At 47.8% G+C, this 18,596-nt stretch overlaps 1 protein-coding gene across 1 annotated transcript; it reads left to right on the top strand.

Moving 5' to 3' along the window:
- Positions 1-215: 215 nt before the first annotated feature.
- ASPHD2 (aspartate beta-hydroxylase domain containing 2) lies at positions 216-17,267 on the top strand. The gene is made up of 4 exons (XM_069081447.1): positions 216-296; positions 6,603-7,729; positions 14,030-14,143; positions 15,372-17,267. The coding sequence occupies exons 2-4, from the start codon at positions 6,844-6,846 to the stop codon at positions 15,479-15,481; spliced, it is 1,110 nt and encodes a 369-aa protein (XP_068937548.1). The 5' UTR covers positions 216-296; positions 6,603-6,843; the 3' UTR covers positions 15,482-17,267.
- Positions 17,268-18,596: the final 1,329 nt, after the last annotated feature.

The following is an 18,596-nucleotide window of genomic DNA, read 5'->3' as shown; positions in this document are numbered from 1 at the left end:
CCTCGGCCCCGCCCCCCGTCACCGCCTCTCCAATCGCGGCCCGGAGCCAGCGCGGCGCATTGTGGGAGTTGTGGTCCCTCCCCCGCCCGGCTCCGCGGAGCGAGCGCAGCGGCAGCAGCGGGGTCGGGGCCGGGGAGGAGGTGGCAGCGGCGGAGGCGGAGGCATCCCCGTGCGGCGGCGGAGGGGGGAAGGAGGAGGGAAGGAGGAGGAGGAGGGGGCGGCCAGCCACCCCCTCCCCCAGGCCGGGCGGGCGGAGGGCAGAGGCAGCCCCCGGCCCGGGGCGCGGCCGGAGCCAGGTAAGGGAGCGAGGAGCGCCCAGGGATGGAGGAGGAGGAGGAGGAGGGCTGGGCAGGGGGGAGGAGGGGGAGGAGCCCCCAGCCCCCAGCCCGGCCGGGGTCCGCGGCTCTCCTCGCCCTCTGCTCATCTCCCTCTCCATTCCGCCTCCCCATCCCTCCTCCTCTCCATCCTTCCTCCCCATCACTGTCCCTTCTCCCCGTCTCCCCCCTTCCCATCATCCTCTTTCCACCCCCTCCCCATCTTCTTCCTCCCCCTCCCAACTATCCCTCCTCTCTCCCCACTCTTTTGACTCTTCATTCTCTCTTCCTCTCCTCTTCTCTGTTTTCCCTCTCTTCCTTCCCTGCCCCTTCTCACTTCTCCCTTTCCCTCTCTCCTCCCTTCCCCCTTCCACTCTTTCCTGGTTTCATTTCTCCCCCTTCCCTATCTTCCCTCTTTCCCCGCCTCCTCCCCTCCCACCTACTCTCTCTTCTCTATCTCTCTCTGCCTCCAAATGCTAGGAATGGGGGAGGGGAAAGTCGCTTTCCTATGGAAGGGCCTCTCCTGACCTGCCCCAGCCCAGATTGCCCCTGCCTAGGCTGGCCCCTTTTGGTTAGAGCTTTCTAACGATGGGCTTTATAATGAGATGAAAAATTAGACTGGTCCTTAAAGCCCCCGCTTCCTAGAGCCTACAAATAGTGCCTAGATTTGGGGGTCATTGGATCAGAGAAGTCAAGCTGGAGGAGAGTCAGAAGGCTTGGTGTCAGATCCTGACTTGTTCTCTTACTATTCCTGTGACCAGACACAATTCAGTCCCCCTCTCTGGGCCTTTTTCCCATCTGAAAAAATGGGGGAATGGGCTAGAACATGAGGGAACACCATACTGGGCTGAATCTAATAGTGAAATTTACTGAGGATAAATGTTGGTTCTTGCACTTGGGTTCAAGTACAAGAAGGGGGACACAGGCATGGCTTGGGGGGCAGCTTGTATTTTAAAAAAGAAAAAAAGAAATCTGGAGATTCAAATGGCCTGCATGCTTAACGAGTCAATGGTGTGATGTGGTAGCCAAAAAAAAAGCCAATGCAGTCTTCATCTGTGATAGTTCCCCCATCTATTCTGTCCTGGCCTGAAAACATTAGGAGTAGTGTGCTCCATTCTGAATACCACTTTTTAGAAAGGGCATTGAAAAGCTCCCGAGTGTGCAAAGAAAGGCAACCAGCATGGCGAATGGCCTTGGATCCATAGCCTTACTGGATCATTTGAAGGAACTGGGGATGCCTTGCTTGGAGAAGGCTCAGGGCTGTTATGCAAATGAGCTTACATTTGTTCTGTTTGGTCCCAGAAGCCAGAACCTTGAGCAGTGATTGGAAGTTCCAAGAGGCAGATTTAGGCTGGATTGGAAGGGCCAACTTCCTAAGCATTTGAGTTATCCCAAAGTGTCTCGGGAGATAGGGAGTTCTCCTTCATTGGCTAGCTTCAGGAAGAGTCTAGTTGCCCACCTCTCTGGTATGTTATGGAGGAGATTTCTGTTCAGATGTGAGTTGGACAAGAGGGCCACTGAGACATCTTCTAGCACTGGAATTCTGTGCTTTCGTGACTGGATGGTCTTTTAAAGGCCCTTCTTCCTCCAGATTCTGCAGTTTACCCCCCAGCCAGGTCATGTGGGAGTTTCTGGTAGACACAGTATATCTACTACATTGCATTCTGTCCGAGTGCCAAACCTTTCCAGTTATTTTGTTTCCAGGCACTGCACATAGTAGGTACTCAAACAGTTGGTGTATATTCCCAAGGTCTGACCCTTAGGAGGCTCCTAATCCAAGCTTCTGAAGTAAATCCTGCTGGTTTTAGGGGAAGACCACCCATTACACTGAAAGCTATCCAAGTCTTTATTTGAAGGGAGGGGGTGATGGCTACAGATAGGGTGAAAGGCTCCAGGACTGCCACCCTGGCTAGTAGCCTTATCTCAGCTACAAGGTACCAGCTAGCCTCAGCGTTTACCGGGCATTCATCCAGGCTACAAACATCTATTAAGCACAGAGATGCAGTGATTTGACATCAGAAACCCAGCCCTGCCACTTAGTAGCTGGGACACTGTGGTCAAGTCACTTAACTTTTATGAGGCTTCTTTTCTTCGTCTATCAAAGCAGGTTAATGATTTTGACACTCTGCCTCACAGGTTGCCGAGAACCAAGTGCTTTGTAAACCGTGAAATGCTGTGTGAATGTGAGTTGGTGTTGTCGTCATGCCCAAAACACTGTAGCACTCAGAGACACAAAGATTTTCCAAAGGCTCCAGGAAAGGAAGCCACAAGATTGGGTCAAACTGCAGCCTCTCTGCAGCCTGGGCCAATGATGTTGGACTTCCTTTTCCCTGTCTAGGCTGGCCAGACCAGGCTCAGACTTGATCATGGTTTGACACTGAGGCTTTAGAGGAGGCTTGGGTTTGAGTGTGGGTCTTGCCATTAATTATGAACTGTGTGACCTTGGGCAGATTATCTAATCCACTTTGAATCTGGGCTCCAGATTCCTGTAGCTATGTGGTCCTGGGAAGATCATAACCTTCCCAACCCTCCATTTCTCCATCTATAGAATGGGGATAATAATAACTCTTACCTCCCAGGACTGTTTTTAGGATCAAATGAAATACATATTTGCTTTTTGTTTTGTTTTTTGCTTGTGGATTAATTTTATTCTTAGATTTAACACAAGCCCAGCATGTTGTAAGCACTCAACAAATCCATATCAGTGAGACAGTAAAAGAAGCACCAGAATTAGTCAAGGTGCTTCCTTCTAACTCTGACACTGTCACTGATGGGATATGCTTCCAGGAAAGTGACAAACCCCCCAGGCCTCAGTCTCCTCATCAATCCAATGAGGAGACCGGTCTAGCTAATGAAATGCATATTTGTCAAAATGTGTAGCACCGTGACTGGCACAGAGCAGATAGCTGCTTAAACAATGCTTGTGTCCTTCCAAAGGAAGGATTGATTCTATCGGTTACTTTCCACTCTTGTGTGGTCACTTTTTCTGCCCTGTGGGTCATTAAAGACTGATGGCCCTAGCTGTTTATTGTGGGCACGGTGAATTAAGAAGCAGCAGGGCATGGCGGCACGAGCCCTGGACTTAGTCTCACCAACCTCAAAACCTGAGACTCGTGCGCAGATCTTGCCTCAGACATTGACGCTGTGTTCCCAGGCAAGTATGGTGACCTTCTGAGCCTCAGTTTCCTCCTCTGCGTGATGAGAATAGTAAGAGCAGATGTCCTCGCAGGGTGGCTGTAGTGGTCATACAAGGTAATTTATGTGCTGAGAGTGTTATTCGAAGGTCAGCTATTGACGGCATAAATTTGGCCGGTCACCCAGAACAACTGATGGCTACCAAAAGTCCTCGTTTCACTCTGACTGTTTGTGATCTTATGGGCAGAGAATTGGAAATCTTGGCCTCTTTTTCTCTCCAGTCATTTATCTATCGTTTCAGTCTTTCTTTGTATATCTAACAGGCTGCTTTTGGGGGAGAGAAATGGGCCACATTTGTAGGTGCAACCCCTCCCTTCTTCTGTCAATGTATGGTAACCAGATAAACATCTGTGCTGATACATTTCTCTATCATTTTTGACTGAAACATTTAGGATTTGTTCAATCATGTCTGACTCTCCATGACCCCATTTGGGGTTTTCTTGGTAAAGATACTAGGGTGGATTGTCATTTCCTTCTCCAGCTCATTTGACAGTTGAGGAAACTGAGGCAGATAGGGTTAAGTGACTTGCCCACTGTCACTAAATTTTAACTCAGTTCTTCCTGACTCTAGGCCTGGCACTCTATCCACTGTACTGCCTATCTGGGAAATATTTATGACTAGAGAGCTTAATTTGGATTTCCACTTACCTACCTATTAAATTATTTTTTTCCCAAATAATAGTCTTTTAGAGGATTTCTTCCCTTTCCCTACAAGAGAGACTGAAAATCCAAATCGAAGCAAGTCCTTACGGTTCAGCTGAATGGTCCCTCTTGGATAAAAGTGCCTTATTATCTCTTAGGTAGGCCACACACAGTTTCCAGGAATCCATAGTTCCAGAAAAGGAATTCATAAATTTAAAATGCCTCACCTTTACTTGTCTTTCTTGCCTTAAAGGAGGAACAAATAGCGACTATGGAGTAGGGAGAAGGCTGGGGGAAGGAGAGTTATGGGGAGGATACCAGAGGCCAAAAAAACCCTTTATTTCTACCCAATAATTATATAACATGTCTGCCCTCCCCCTTTTCTTTTCAGTAATCTCAGAAAGAACCTATTAAAGCAGGGAAGCTAGGTGGCCCAGTGAATAGAGCACCAGCCCTGGAGTCAGGAGGACCTGAGATCAAATCTAGCCTCAGACACTTAACACAAAACTATCTGTGTGACCTTGGGCAAGTCACTTAACCCCAATTGCCATACCTTAACCCCTCCAAAAAGAAAAAAAAAAAGAACCTATTAAATCGTAAAAGGATTCCCTGAAACATAACTCTCTCTTCTCATTGGTTTTTAGGGGAAGAAGGTATTGTCTTTGTGTACTCGATACTCAAATATCCCATTTTATTTTTCTATGGCTTCTTTACTCAAACGTCCCAGATCAGATCTGTCGGATGAAAGGCTTGGACAGGAAGATCTCCAAGGCCCCGCCAGCTCCAAATCTTTGGTCCAGTGCCTTAAGAGCTTCCGCTCTTTTCCAGCATCCCTGATTTTATGGCTCCTAGAAATACAAATGTCATGGCTCTTAATAAATATTTTTGACTGGCTGATGACCTTGTGCTTAGCTCACTGTTTATCCATCCCAAACATGGAAGGAACCAGAATGTGATCAAAGAATTTTTTCCACTTTGTTCTCTGTAAAGCTAGAGGAAAGAAAGCACATTTGGAGGCTGACCCATTGGTGGATCAGTGGGGATTCATTCAGTGCTGGCTTGTGGTCATGTGTTTATTAAGCACCTACTGTGTGCCAGGACCTGTACTGTGGCACAAAGCATGAAACAGTCCATACCCTCAAGGAACTTACATTCCAAGGGAGAGTCCCTTTCACTTCAGTTCTAAAATTAAACAAACTTCCGGCCCAGAAAGTTTCAGTTTTGTGAAATCCCTTGTTTACACAGGCAGCTTTCTGAGACCAAGGATCCAAGTTCTTTCTGACAGGGTTTGTTTTGTCTCCAAGTCTGTTACTCACATCTTCATGTCATCATCAGGATTTGGTCAGCAGGGCAGGCCCCTTGGGGTTCAGGAGAAGAGCTCTGGAGAGCAGGGCAAGGACTTTATAGACTTATTTGGCAATAGAAATTGTGTTCTGATGGTTGCCATTTATTGAGTGTCCATGTGTGTATGTGTGTTAGACACTGCTACCAGCAACCGTAAAGGGAGGGGAGACAACAACATCGCTTTTCTCTGTAGGTTTAATTTGTGTTGTGAAAGGGATAAGGTTCCTGGCAGGGGGTGGGTCTGCTGTCCTGGTTGATAGAGACTTTAGGTTTTGTCCTGTATGTTTTTCTCATCTTCACAACCCCTAAAGGTGAGGGAATGTTGGGAAACATACACACACACGTGCATGCATATATAATGTAATGTATAGTACATACATGTGTGTATACATGCGTGTGTATCTATGTGTACGTACACATGTGTGTATGTGTGCATACATGTGGCTGTGTATATGCAAATGTGTGTATGTATACATATATATAAATATACACAGATATACATACACACACGTGTGTGTGTGTATGTGTGTGTGTGTGTGTTCAAATCAAGGACTTGGCTATTCGCTTAGAGATTCCAAAGAAGCGCGATCATGGCCTGTGTCCTTCAGAGCATCGTGGGTAAAATAAAAATGGGCGTAGTATTGAACCTCCCACATCAGCAGGTTCTCGTGAGGCTCGGACGTGGCCGTAGGGATAAAGTGACTTGCCGACTTTCCGGTGCTAAGCCAGTCCCCACTCTTCCACTTGCTGACTGGCCTACCCTAGATGAATCAATCACTTCTGCGGTTCTCAGTTTCTCTCTCGGGTTTGGAGCAGACGGCCTCTGAAGGCCCTCCCAGCTCTGTGATCCTAGAATTAATCTTAGAAAGCAAAACTTGGGCTCCCTTTGAACAGCTCCCTCTACCCTTTGTCTGAGAAGCTTTGGAATCCAGGCCTGTCTCATAAAGTACATAACAAGTACATTCTGGCACACTGTACTTAATATAGACTAAGCATTTATGAAACAGAAATCAGTCCTTCCCAACAATATCTAATCTAATTGAGGAGCTTACGTTTTCAGACATTCATGAAAAACCTATCATACTTCTGGGTCTTTATTTTTTCCAGACGTGGACAGCTTCGAGGATATTTCAGAATGACTCGTCCCAGTTGAGGAGGCCTGGAATCTGACTCTTTGCCCAGCATAGACCAACTCCTTCCCTCCCACCTGGCGATGACTTTTGCCAGGAATGAAGATGTGATCACCAAGAACGGGGTTTGTTCATGAAGCCCATACCAGCATCCAAGGAGCAGCCGCGGTCATGCCTTCCCCATCCTAAGCCACCCCTCCTTATCCGTACTGACCTGCATGGTGTGGGTGCCCTTGGGACATCCAAGGACAAATCGCCTGACCATCCTACGTACATATAACAACAACTGCACGAAAATGTCTGTGGCGTGGCTGCTGGATTGGAGCTGGTCACTGGATGGACTCCGGGACTGTATCGCCACCGGCATCCAGTCTGTGCGAGACTGTGACACCACGGCGCTAACGACCGTGGCCTGCCTGCTGGTCTTGTTTGTATGGTACTGTTACCACGTGGGCCGGGAACAACCTCGGCCCTACGTCACTGTGAACTCCCTCATGCAGAGCGCCGATGTCAACGGGCTGCAGAATGGATATGTGTACTGCCACTCCCCCGAGTGTGTGCGTTGTACCCACAACGATGGACTTAACCAGAAACTCTATCACAACCTGCAGGAATATGCAAAACGCTATTCCTGGTCTGGCATGGGCAGGATCCACAAGGGCATCCGGGAGCAAGGACGCTACCTGAACAGCCGGCCGTCCATCCAGAAGCCAGAAGTCTTCTTCCTACCAGACCTACCCACCACTCCTTACTTCTCCCGAGACGCACAGAAACACGACGTGGAGCTGTTGGAACGCAACTTCCAGACCATTCTGTGTGAATTTGAGACGCTGTACAAAGCTTTCTCCAACTGCAGCCTTCCCCAAGGATGGAAAATGAACAGCACCCCCAGCGGGGAGTGGTTCACCTTTTACTTGGTGAACCAGGGGGTGTGCATTCCCAGGAACTGCAGAAAGTGCCCACGGACGTACCGTTTGCTCGGAAGCCTTCGCACCTGCATCGGTAACAATGTCTTTGGGAATGCCTGTATCTCAGTACTGAGCCCTGGCACGGTTATCACAGAGCACTATGGACCTACCAATATCCGCATTCGATGCCACTTGGGTATGTAAGTTGGTGGGGCAGGAGGGACACACGTTTGTAAGTTCAGTCAGCTTGTGTTGATCAGAATCCAGATTAGAAAGCTCAAGTCGCCAGACACGTGTGTGTTCTAATTCCCATTCTGTCCTGTGCTGCTCTGAGGAGGAGCAGATGACCAGAAAGGAAGCTGAGAACAGGAGTGTCAGACCATCTTTGGGGTTTACACCAGAGAGGCAGCGTGAATGGAGGCCTCTTTGCCACTCCTCTGCCTGCTCTAGTGTGAGTAGGGAGAACAATAAGCAAGCATAAGCATTGAAGATTGAAATGGTGCTTTACCCATGTTACCCATTAAATCCTCAGCAGCTCTAGGAAGTGGGCGCATTATTGCCACATTTTATGGTAAGGAAACCAAGGTTGAGGAAAGTGAGCTAACATGGCCGAGGTGGGATTTGAACCCAAGCCTCAACACTGCCCCATGCTGGACACGGATAATTGGTGTTTGTGAGAACCCAGGGGCCCTGAAAAACCACTCATCAAGGAAAGATCCAGTTATGTCCAACATAGCTTAGTGTCTGGGTGAGATACTGTCCGTGTGTCATCCAGCTAAGGTGGGAGAAACTAACTGTGAGTGAGTGGACCACCAGTTCTTTGGGGCCGCAGCCATTCTTGGAGATTCTAAGACAGCAATAGGGAACCTAGGGTCTCAAGGCCACGTGTGGCCTTCTAGGTCCTTGGGCACGGCCTTCTGACTGAGTCCAAATTACAGAACAAATCCTTTTATGAAAAAGGGGATTTGTTCTGTGAAGTTTGGATTCAGTCAGAGGACTGCACCTGAAGACCTAGAGGGCCACATGTGGCTGCCCCTACTCTAAGGCATGGGTAGGTCATGTCTGCATCCATGGGAGGGGTGCATGCACATGCTGACGAAATCATAGCTCACTGGCTTTATCAATCAATCAATAAGTAAACATGTATTACGTACCTGTCGAGTGCCAGGCACTGTGCTAAGCGACTGAGGCTGCAAAAAGAGGCTAAAGATAGTCCATGTGGTGGCACTGGGAAAATGGATCAGAGTTGGGAGAGGCTTGAGGCAGGGAGACCCAATAGAAGGTAAAAGGTGTGTGTGTGTGTGTGTGTGTGTGTGAGTGTGTGTGTGTGAGTGAGTGTGTGTATGTGTGTAAGCATTGTGTGGGTGTATATGTGTGTGAGCATGTGTGTGTCTGTGTGTTGTAAGTGTGTGTCTGTGGTGTGTGTATGGGTTGTGGTGGGTGGGTGTGAGCATGTGTGTGTGAATATGGGTCTGTGGTGTGTGTCTGTAGTGTGTGTCTGTGTGTATGCGTGGTATGTGACTGTGTGTGGTGTGTGTATGTCTGTGTGTGGTGTGTGTGAGTGTGGGTCTGTGGTATGTGTGTGTGGTATGTGTATGTGTGTGAGCATGTGTGTGAGTGTGGGTCTGTGGTGTGTGTATGTCTGTGTGTGTCTGTTGTGTGTGTGTGGTATGTGTATGAGTGTGTATGTGTGTATGTGTGTGGTGAGTGTGGGTCTGTGGTGTGTGTGTGTGTGTGTGGTGTGTGTGTGTGTGTGTGTGTAGATTATGTCTGTCCTCAGTGAAAGTACTGTATGGATGCCTGTGACAGGGAGGTTAGTCTACACTCTGTAACACAGTTATTCCAGTGGGCGGGCCCAGGATCTGGTGGGTCCTATTCTGCCATAAAGGTTTTAAGTACCATCTCTTCTTGTCATCAGACCAGCGTGAATAAGCAAGGAGAGGCTCATTACCAGAAGGCTGACCACAACATGAGAATTTTTTTCAATTAAAATAACTCGTGAAGATCATTAAGGTACAGAAGAATTGCAGTTTGTACCATTGGAGGAAAGTCTAAACACAGACACAAAATCACAGCTCTCGGAAACACGTGTGTGTGTGTGTGTGTCCATAAAACCCACAAGCACACATTAACATATTAGGGCCCACTAGACAGTCATCTTTTTTAGACGTGATGCTAGAAAGCTGAGTTAGACATGAGGCCCATTTCCAGGCCCTGTAGATCAGCCGCTGGGTCCTTGCTATGATGGGGGCTTGGCGCCACTTTTAAGCTCAAGGTTTTGAAGCTGGAAGGGACATCAGGGGTCGTCTCACTCGAGACACTCGTGTTATAGCTGAGGAAAGAAAGATCTGAGAAGTTTTGTGACTTTCCCAGGATCCCACTGGTGGCAGACAGTGAAGGTAAGGTCAGATCCAGGTCCACTCATTCCGAATTCAGTGGTCTTTCCACAAATCCAGGCTCCTCTGTAGCCAGCTGAGCCCAAGCTTTCTTCAGGAATTCATTCCTTGGATTAATTTTCCTTCTTGCTTTAGACTGGCTCAGGAACCAGATGCGTGTTGCCTCCTAGAGAGCCTGCTGTCATGTGCCTCTCTTGACAGGAATCTCTAGGAGTGGACTCCAGCTCAGAAACTCACGGGGCCAGCTCCAAAGGCACCTGCTTCACTGGCACCTTTGCCACACCCTGCCACATGTAAACTACCTGGCGTTAGAAAAGGGGCAGGGCTCTGACAGCAGGGCTGCTGGACTTGTGCCCCCCTTGAAAGGCTCTGCCCAAAGCCAAGGCCTTAGCTGTCATCTCATTCTAAGCGTGGACTCTTCCCGTCCCAGACCCCAGGAGAGATGATGGCGCCTGAGATCACGGGCCTATGGCCCGTATATTCCTAGTGTTCTTGCCTGAGCCGTTCCCCTAGATGTGCCAACCGCATTGCTGCAAACCTCCAAAGTGAGTCAGGTCCTTCCAAACAGCCTTTGAGCCCAAAGAGCCAGATGTCAGTGAAGCAGGATCCACTTCTGAGTGGCAAAGCCTTAGCAAAGGCCAGAGGACAGTGTCAGCTGGCTTTTGTTGAGCAAGCTGAAGTTAAATGCCAGTAAAGACCATTTTTCTCCTTGTATGATCTTACCAGGAGAATAGCCCACCCTAGGTCCTGAGGGGGACCTCTTGGTCCCCAGACAAATGAAAGACCAACAGCTAGCACACGTATAGCTTTCTCTGTCCCTCCTGACTACATCTTCATCCACTGTTGGTAGAGAAACCCCCGTTCTTTCTTTCGAAAGAGTATTTCAAACAAAACAGCGCACTCCTAAACCACAAAGGCCCTGAGAGAAAAATGGTCTTTGGCAGCTTGGAGTTGTTCCCCAGCTTCCAAGACGCCTAAGGCTAGCACACGGACGTTACCCAATCATGGAGTGAGATGTGGGGCAAGGATCATTTTTGCCAGCTAAGCTAATCTCATTGGCAACAAAGAAGTGGTAAGGAACGGCTAAGGAACATCAAGCTGGAGATGCCGAGCCAGGAATGTTTTCCTGCTGTAATGTGGTGAGTGGTGATGAGTCATTTAGAGGCCATGAGAAAGGGGAGCATCCGTCCTTTCCACTCCAGTGGGAGGGCAGGACAGCTCACCCTGGCCCCTCCACATTCTTGGAACTCTGTCCAGTGTAACAGGCCTAGCAGACCCCTAAAACTAGTGATTGTCCATGAGCCCCGAGGAATCCCCTTCTGTTTAGTGAGGATGTAGAAGGCTGGGTTGTCTTAGACCCATAGGATGGAATAACCTTCGAGATCACTAAGGCTAACCCTGTTATCTGATGAGGAGGACCTGGAAGCTCACAAGGGACAGGGACACCCACATCACATTTCCTGCTTCCATGGCCACTGAACTTCCCCTTTCCCCATGGGGCTTATGCCTCCTGTTGCCCCTGCAGGGGGCATCCATAGCAGGGCAGCTATGGTCCCACCATCATCATCATCATCATCAGTGGACAGTTTCTGCTCGTTCAGTGAAATGTATCGGCTGCTGTTGAGAAATGCATTATGTTCACAAATAAGATTAGCTTTAATTGGAATAATTACTCTGTGTGAGCTTGCTGGGCTCCATCCCTTTTTGTGCCAGAGTGTCTGTTATCAGCAGAAGAAGGCTGAAAGCCACAATGTGACTACTGTGGAAATGTTTTTCATGTATAACCTATATTGAATTGCTTATCTTACCAGTGGGGGGGGGGGGGAGAGGGAAGAAGGGAGAGAATCTGGAAACCACAGTTTTAAAAACAAATATTAAAGAATTGTTTTTACTTGCAAATGGAAAATAAGATATACAGGCAATGGGGTATAGAAATCCATCTTGCCCTACAAGAAAGTAAGTAGGAACAGGGGGAAGGAGGAGGCCAGGGTGGGATATAAGAGAGCAGACCGGAGGAAGGGGTAATCGGTATGCTTGCCATCTTGGGGTAGGGGAGAGATGGGGAGAAAATTTGAAACTCAAAATCTTGTGGAAATGAATGTTGAAAACTAAAAATAAATTAATTTTAAAAAAAGGAGACTGAAAGCAAGGAAGCATATCTAGCTCTAGTAGAAAGAGTCCTGGGCTTGGAGTTGGAAGGACCTCAGCCCTCATCTTGACTCTAACCATCTAAACTGCTGACTATGTGATGGCAGAAAAGCTCCTTCGCTTCCAAGGGAGCAATGCCTGTCCTGCCTGCCTGCCTGCCTCGCCGAGCTGTTCTGAGTACAGCACTTTGTAAGGCACAACGTGCCATGTAAATGGGGGCTCTTATCATTATTGGGGAAATTAAATCACAGAAAGGAATTGAAAGAACTTGGTCAGTCATAGTTGCCATAGTGAGTCAGTGAAGCCAGAAATAGAGCTTTAGTGTGCCAAATCCTTGTCTGTGTCTCCCTTCTCATGATATTGCATGTATCCAAAGAAAGGTTTCCGTCTGAGTAAATCCTTCCAGAAAGGACTAGCTCGTTCAGTCCATAATTAAAGATATTAAAAGGCTGAGTTGTAAAGGTTTCATTGATAAAGGACAAAGAAGCAAGGAGTTGGACTCCATCAATGTTTACCAGATATCAGCTCAAGGCAAATTTTTACTAGTTTGCAAAATAGTTATTATCAAAAGTCACAACATCTCGTCAACTTTAAAATTGTCCTCACTGGGGCAGCTAGGTGTTGCAGTGAATGGAGCACCAGCCCTGGAGTCAGGAGGACCTGAGTTCAAATCCAGCCTCAGACATTTAACAGCCATGTGTCCTTGGGCAAGTCACTTAACCCCAATTGTCCTGCCTTCTCTCCAAAAAACAAAACAAAACAAACAAAAAACTTATCCTCACCATGAAGCCTGGCCTTCCCATCCCATCTTTCTTTTCCCCAGGTCTCTCTTTCCTGAGCCATAGAAAGTCAACAAGCTGAGGCTGTGAAGGCTAGATTAGGAAGGGAAACTGAGTATTTTCCTGGTCTGCGGTATAGTTTGAGTGGGGAAATACTGTATGATACAACCTCAGATTTCCTTTCTATTTCAAACATTCTACAGCTTTTTTCCCCCATGGATTAGTCATGTCTGACTCTCCATGACCCCATTTGGGGTTTTCTTGGCAAAGATACTGGAGTAGTTTGCCATTTCCTTCTCCAGATCATTTTACAGATGAGGAAACTGAGGCAAACAGGATGAAGTGACTTGCCCAGGGTCACACAACTAGTAAGTGTCTGAGGCCAAATTTGAACTCAGGTCCTCCTGATTCCAGGCTGGCACTCTGTCCATTACACCACCTAGCTGCCTTGAGTCATAGTAGTTCTAAAGTCCTTCTCATCTGAGTTACAATGCTACTAAGATTCCTTCAAACTCAGATGAGAAATACTAGAAAAAGGTAACTTCCATGACCTCATTTCATCGTCTCCCTTCTGGTGTTTCAGTAGGCATCCTGGCCTCGTTCATCACCACTCGTGTTTGATTTCCCTGGGTCTGAATTATTAATCTGGTTCTCTTTTATGTATCTCCCAGACCTTCAGCCGTCCTGATCTGTCACTCCTATGAAAGGCCACAGTTTTAGGCTTTTCCTTCAAGGTCTCCCCAGAAGGAAACTCTTCCAGTTGAGAAAGTCACATGTTAGGCCCCTTATGGAGGTGATGAGCCCATTGGGGCTCATCTCTTGAGATGCCAACTAGAGAGTGCCAACACCTGGAAGACAATAAACAGAATTCCCCATCAGAGGAACTCAGTTTAACAAATATGTGGTGCCGAGAGGTCCAGGGCTGAACGCACCCCAGCGTCTGCCCTCCATGAGCTCACAGTCTAGTGGGGAAGAATGTTTTTTCCTCACAGCAAGTGTTGCCGTCCGCGACCTGCCATTTTCATCCCCACGCTGTTGCCTTCTGGTGTAGTAGAGAGACTGAACAGTAATGGGAGGCTAGTTGTGCTTCTTGCTGAAGCGGAATGCCCTCTGATCTCTGGCCATTCCCGAGTCATGCCCACTCTTGTTCTCTCTTCTGTTTTGAACGTGAAGGTCTGAAGACTCCCAGTGGCTGTGAGCTGGTGGTGGGAGGAGAGCCCCAGTGCTGGGCAGAGGGCCGATGCCTCCTGTTTGATGACTCTTTTCTGCATACTGCGTTTCATGAAGGCAAGTATCTTCCCTGCCCCCAAACTCTGTACCCCGAGAGACCAGCCCGACAAGGAACCCAACAGATCAGGAAGACTGGGTGCCAGCATACAGCTGGGATTTAGAAATAGTGGATTTCATTTCACCTTCCCCATGTTCCAGCTCTAAAAGTCTGGCACCAGCCTATACTTTCTGGGGTTCAGTACCTCCCAAGGTTTGGGTTCAGGTTGCTTTGGGAAACTGGAAATGATTAAAGATAATTTTCTGGGGTGGCTAGGTGGTTAAGTGAATAGAGCACCGGCCCTAGAGTCAGGAGGACCTGAGTTCAAATTCAGCCTCAGACACTTAACACTTACTAGCCGTGTGACCTTGGGCAAGTCACTTAACCCCAATTGCCCTGCCTTCCCCCCTCAAAAAAAAAAGAGCATTTTCTCCTTGGGGATGGTGTTCTGTGAATTTGATGACTGATTTAGATGTGATTTTTTTTCAGTCATGTGTAAACAGACTCAGATATACATATATAAATATGTGTGCATGTATACATATATATATGTATATACACATACATATATAAGTGAGTATATATTCTCTATCTATAGGGACCATCTCCAGTCATCCTGATCTGTATCTGGCCACTGGACTCAGATGGCTCTAGAGGAGAAAGTGAGGCTGGTGACTACATATCCCTGCCTCACTTAAATCCAATGCACTTGGATCATCTTCCTGATGTCCTGGTTCTCTTCAAGAACCAAGGACAAAAACCACACAGTCAGCCAGTCCATCTGTCCATCTGTCTATCCATCCATCCATCCAACCATTCATCTATCCATCTGTCTGTCTATTTATATTTCTCATCTATCATCCATCTACCTCTCTCTCATCTCTCTCTTTGTCTCTCTGTCTGTCTCTCATCTCTCTCTCTCTCATCTCTCTGTCTCTCATCTCTCTCTCTCTCTCTCTCTCTCTCTTTCTCTCTCCCCCTTCCCCCCTCCTCTCTCCTGGTTTATAAACAGGCTTGTCTTCGAAGTCCTTCCATGTCTTCACATTATTTGCAGTATGTCTTGGCAGGGAAGCTTTAGAGTTAGTGTCTACAATGGAAACCCTTTACGCCACGTTGAGAGACCAGACTAACACATGTGCTGCCTAGAGGCAAGCCAAGGAACAGCACAATACAGATGGAAAAACGTGATTTGACCAGGATATCTGCAATGTTCCGTGCTTCTCATGTTACATCCTATTTTCTCCTCAGGTTCGGCAGAAGAAGGGCCACGAGTGGTTTTCATGGTCGATTTGTGGCACCCGAATGTGGCAGCAGCTGAACGCCAGGCCCTCGACTTTATCTTTGCTCCAGGACGATGAGTCCCTGTCTGTGCTGGCGTGGGTCAGAAGGACAGAGGCCTGGCCTGGGAAGGGCTCCAGCCCAGCGTGCCCCTGGCTGAGGTGGTATTGCCACAGACACAAACCTGCCTCAGTAGAAAGCTTTCCTTTGGGATCAATGCCATGTTGGATTTCTCTCCTCTTTGGTTCTTGTAAATGGGAGTTTCCAGCTTGTATTTTCTTAGAGTTGTTTTTTTCTAGGCATCAGCTTCAGGGGTTTCTTTTGAACACAACCATGCATTATTTTCACTCCGTGGCTCCAGGTGCAGTCCCCTTGTTGTGTTATGTTGCTCCTGTGTTTAGCGGTGTTAAGATTCAAAGTAACCACAAGGTTGTTTGTTGAATGTCATCATGTGAAAATTCTTGTGGTTATCTTAAAAAAACTAAAACTAAAAAAGGACGAGAAACAAAACCAGAGGGCTGCCAAGCTCAGCTCAGCTCCTGCTGCTGCTCTGATCGTGACCACAGCGGACCCTTTGCCTGCCCGGGGGCCAGAGGGATGCAGCCTCCAGCCCCAGCCCCATTCTGACTTCGTTCCCAGGGTTCAGAGGCTGCTGAGCAGAGTGCATTGGCAGCTTCAGGACCTGGGGAAATGGCACTCTTGTGCACCACTCCTAAACCACTGCTTGGCTGGTGATGGCAAAGGGCATTGAGACTGGTGGACCTGTAGACTTTTTGAACGTCACTTTCCTACAGAGCTAAAGCTGGTCCCCTCAGGCCCTCTCTTGGCTTCCCAAGGCCCAGGCCCAGAGGGTGTGATTCTCTTACCTCACTGCCTATAGAAGCCCCACTGCCAAATTGGGCACAAAGTATTCCCAGAGAGAGTTCTTTCCAGCCAACTCGTGATAAAGGTAGACAAAGAGGTTAGCTGAAAGACCCTATGAGGAAAAGGAATCACTTGGTCACTAAAATTCAAGGACAGTCCTACAGCAAAACTGGAATCTGACATTTGACTAAAGTCTCTGTTCTACTTTGGGGCTTTGTTACCCATGATTCTCATTCCTTGTCTGTTGTGTGAATGTTTGCTCTCTGGATGTGGCGTGGCCTCTGTGAACAGCCCAGACCCAGGCCGGGCTGCTCAGTTGTCACTGCTAGCTGACTTTGACATGGTGCAGACTAACCCCCAAAGCACTCGTAGCCTCCCCACAGAAGCGCCAGCCTCCTCTGAAGGATGTTGGGTTCTGTGTCTGGACGAAAGGGCCACAGGTTGTTCTGGAAGGACGAGGTTATTTCATTGGGTGGCTCAGTGGTAATGAAACAAGTCTCCTGTTAGCCTGCTGAGGGAAGCTGTGGCCACCAGCCACACTAAATGCCTTGATTAAAGAGTGTGTCCTAATCAGGATGGACAGGGAAGGAGCTAAGATTCAGTATAAAATAACAAGGCACATTATCCCCTAGAAAAAAACATGCCAGGGTTCAGATACCAGTGGGATTATTGTGAGCAGAAAGCTGCTCACATAGAACAGCGAACAGACTCTCAAAGACCCTTGCGTTAATCACTAGCCAATGTGCAAAGAAAGTGTTTAAATTGAAGAAAAATTTCTATGCTTTTTTTCAATAATTAGATGGTGGGAAAAGGCAGAAATTTCAGCTACACCTTAAGTATTTTTACACCTAAGAACAACAAAGGTGCATGATTTCTATACATATTGGCTACTCTGAGATGAGTAGGCAAAGCCGACAGTATTTACAGGTACCTGGTTACCTGAGGTCATGTGGAGTGGATATGGAACGGGACATTAATAAAGGACTTTGCTGAAAACCAGAAGGAAGTGGTTTTGTTGGAAGAGATTTCTGATTTAATCATGCAGTCCTTGGACCCGCAGAATGTGTACTCTTGGTCAGAGAAAGGTATGCTACTAAAATTGCTGTTTTCGAGCAGAGCCAAACTTGATTTTAAAAGGGGATAGAGAAAAACCCATCAGACAACGAATCATTTCAGAATCCCTAACATGGCCAGTAGTTAAAATTAGTTGCACAGAGGCTTGGCTAGCAGTGATGATGGAAATGCAAGCTTCCAGATGAGGCCGAGCTCGCTGACAGAGGTGGTGGGCTTTACTGTGGGAGGTAGTTACTCCCCTGCCTTCTTCTCTAACTTGCTGCCCCATGTAGGAGAGCCAGGAAAGGGGAAGAAACATCAAGCATCAGCAGCATTTGGGTTTTTTACTCTTGGCTTTTTGTTCTTAAAATGGTGAAAGGTTTGCTGAAAACCAGGACCTGCCTTTGCCGTAAGACACTTCACCAGCAATTTAGATTTAGTGTGAATTAATTTACCGTCACCATACAGAAAAGGAATAAAAGCAGCAGCCTCAGGGCTGTGAGGTTTCTCACCATTCGAAGGTGTGTGATGCCAACAAGGCAATTGCTAAAGTCATTTTCATGCTGCTGCGAGGGATGTGCAAAGTGGTAAAGAGGAAGAAAACCAAGCGGCCCAGCTTAGATCAAGCTGCCCCTGGCATCGTGGCCTCTAACCTCAAGCCAGGGCTCGAAGGGAACTCGCAGCAGGCCCAGACTAGGCAAGGTGCTCAGCCAAGGTCGCAACGGTGAGTCCTCAGTAGCAGAGACAGGTCTAAAGGCCAAAGCTTTGGAGTAAGTTTTTAGTATAGGCCAGAAACCGCTGCTCACAGAATTGCCAGAGTGGACTCCCACGGAAGCGCTATCTCCCCAGAGAGCCAGCGCCCCTTCATGAATGCTTGCTTCCTGCTGGATGTACAAAGGGGCGCAAGACAAGGTATGGCTATAAATCCCCTTCTATGACAGATGGTGATATTATAGTCGAGCAGATTGGAGCAGCATTGGCAGAAGGCATCAGACAAAAGGATTATTTGCTTTATGCTCTGTTAGAAAGTGCACCCAGAGAGCTGGTCCTAATCTCTTATTACCCACCCCCTTTCCAGTTTACTTCTCTAGATCTGTGGATACTCCTCATCTTAAAATCAATGTCCTGGAACGCATTCACTCGTGTCCACACCTAAATCACTGATGCAGAGCTGGGCTCGGGGCTGGTACAGTCCGCCTTTTTGGGTATCATTCAGAGCACCAGTCCCAACAAAGCAGGGTGGGAGAAGGGAACCGAGCCTCGTGCCCCAAAGCCCAG

This window comes from Petaurus breviceps, unplaced genomic scaffold, assembly GCF_028583685.1.
Source record: "Petaurus breviceps papuanus isolate PSGF00001 unplaced genomic scaffold, PetGlider_PUasm1.0 99, whole genome shotgun sequence".
Lineage (NCBI taxonomy): Eukaryota > Metazoa > Chordata > Mammalia > Diprotodontia > Petauridae > Petaurus > Petaurus breviceps.
The sequence above is the reverse complement of the archived record's forward strand: the minus strand, read 5'-3'. Positions and strand labels throughout refer to the sequence as shown.

What these genes read in the sequence shown, in the direction of transcription:
- ASPHD2 (XM_069081447.1), top strand. Translation starts at nt 6,844, where the DNA reads ATGGTGTGGGTGCCCTTGGGACATCCAAGGACAAATCGCCTGACCATC. An exon ending in CCGCATTCGATGCCACTTGG is followed by an intron (nt 7,730 to 14,029) that starts GTATGTAAGTTG and finishes TTGAACGTGAAG; the next exon opens with GTCTGAAGACTCCCAGTGGC. An exon ending in GCATACTGCGTTTCATGAAG is followed by an intron (nt 14,144 to 15,371) that starts GCAAGTATCTTC and finishes TTTTCTCCTCAG; the next exon opens with GTTCGGCAGAAGAAGGGCCA.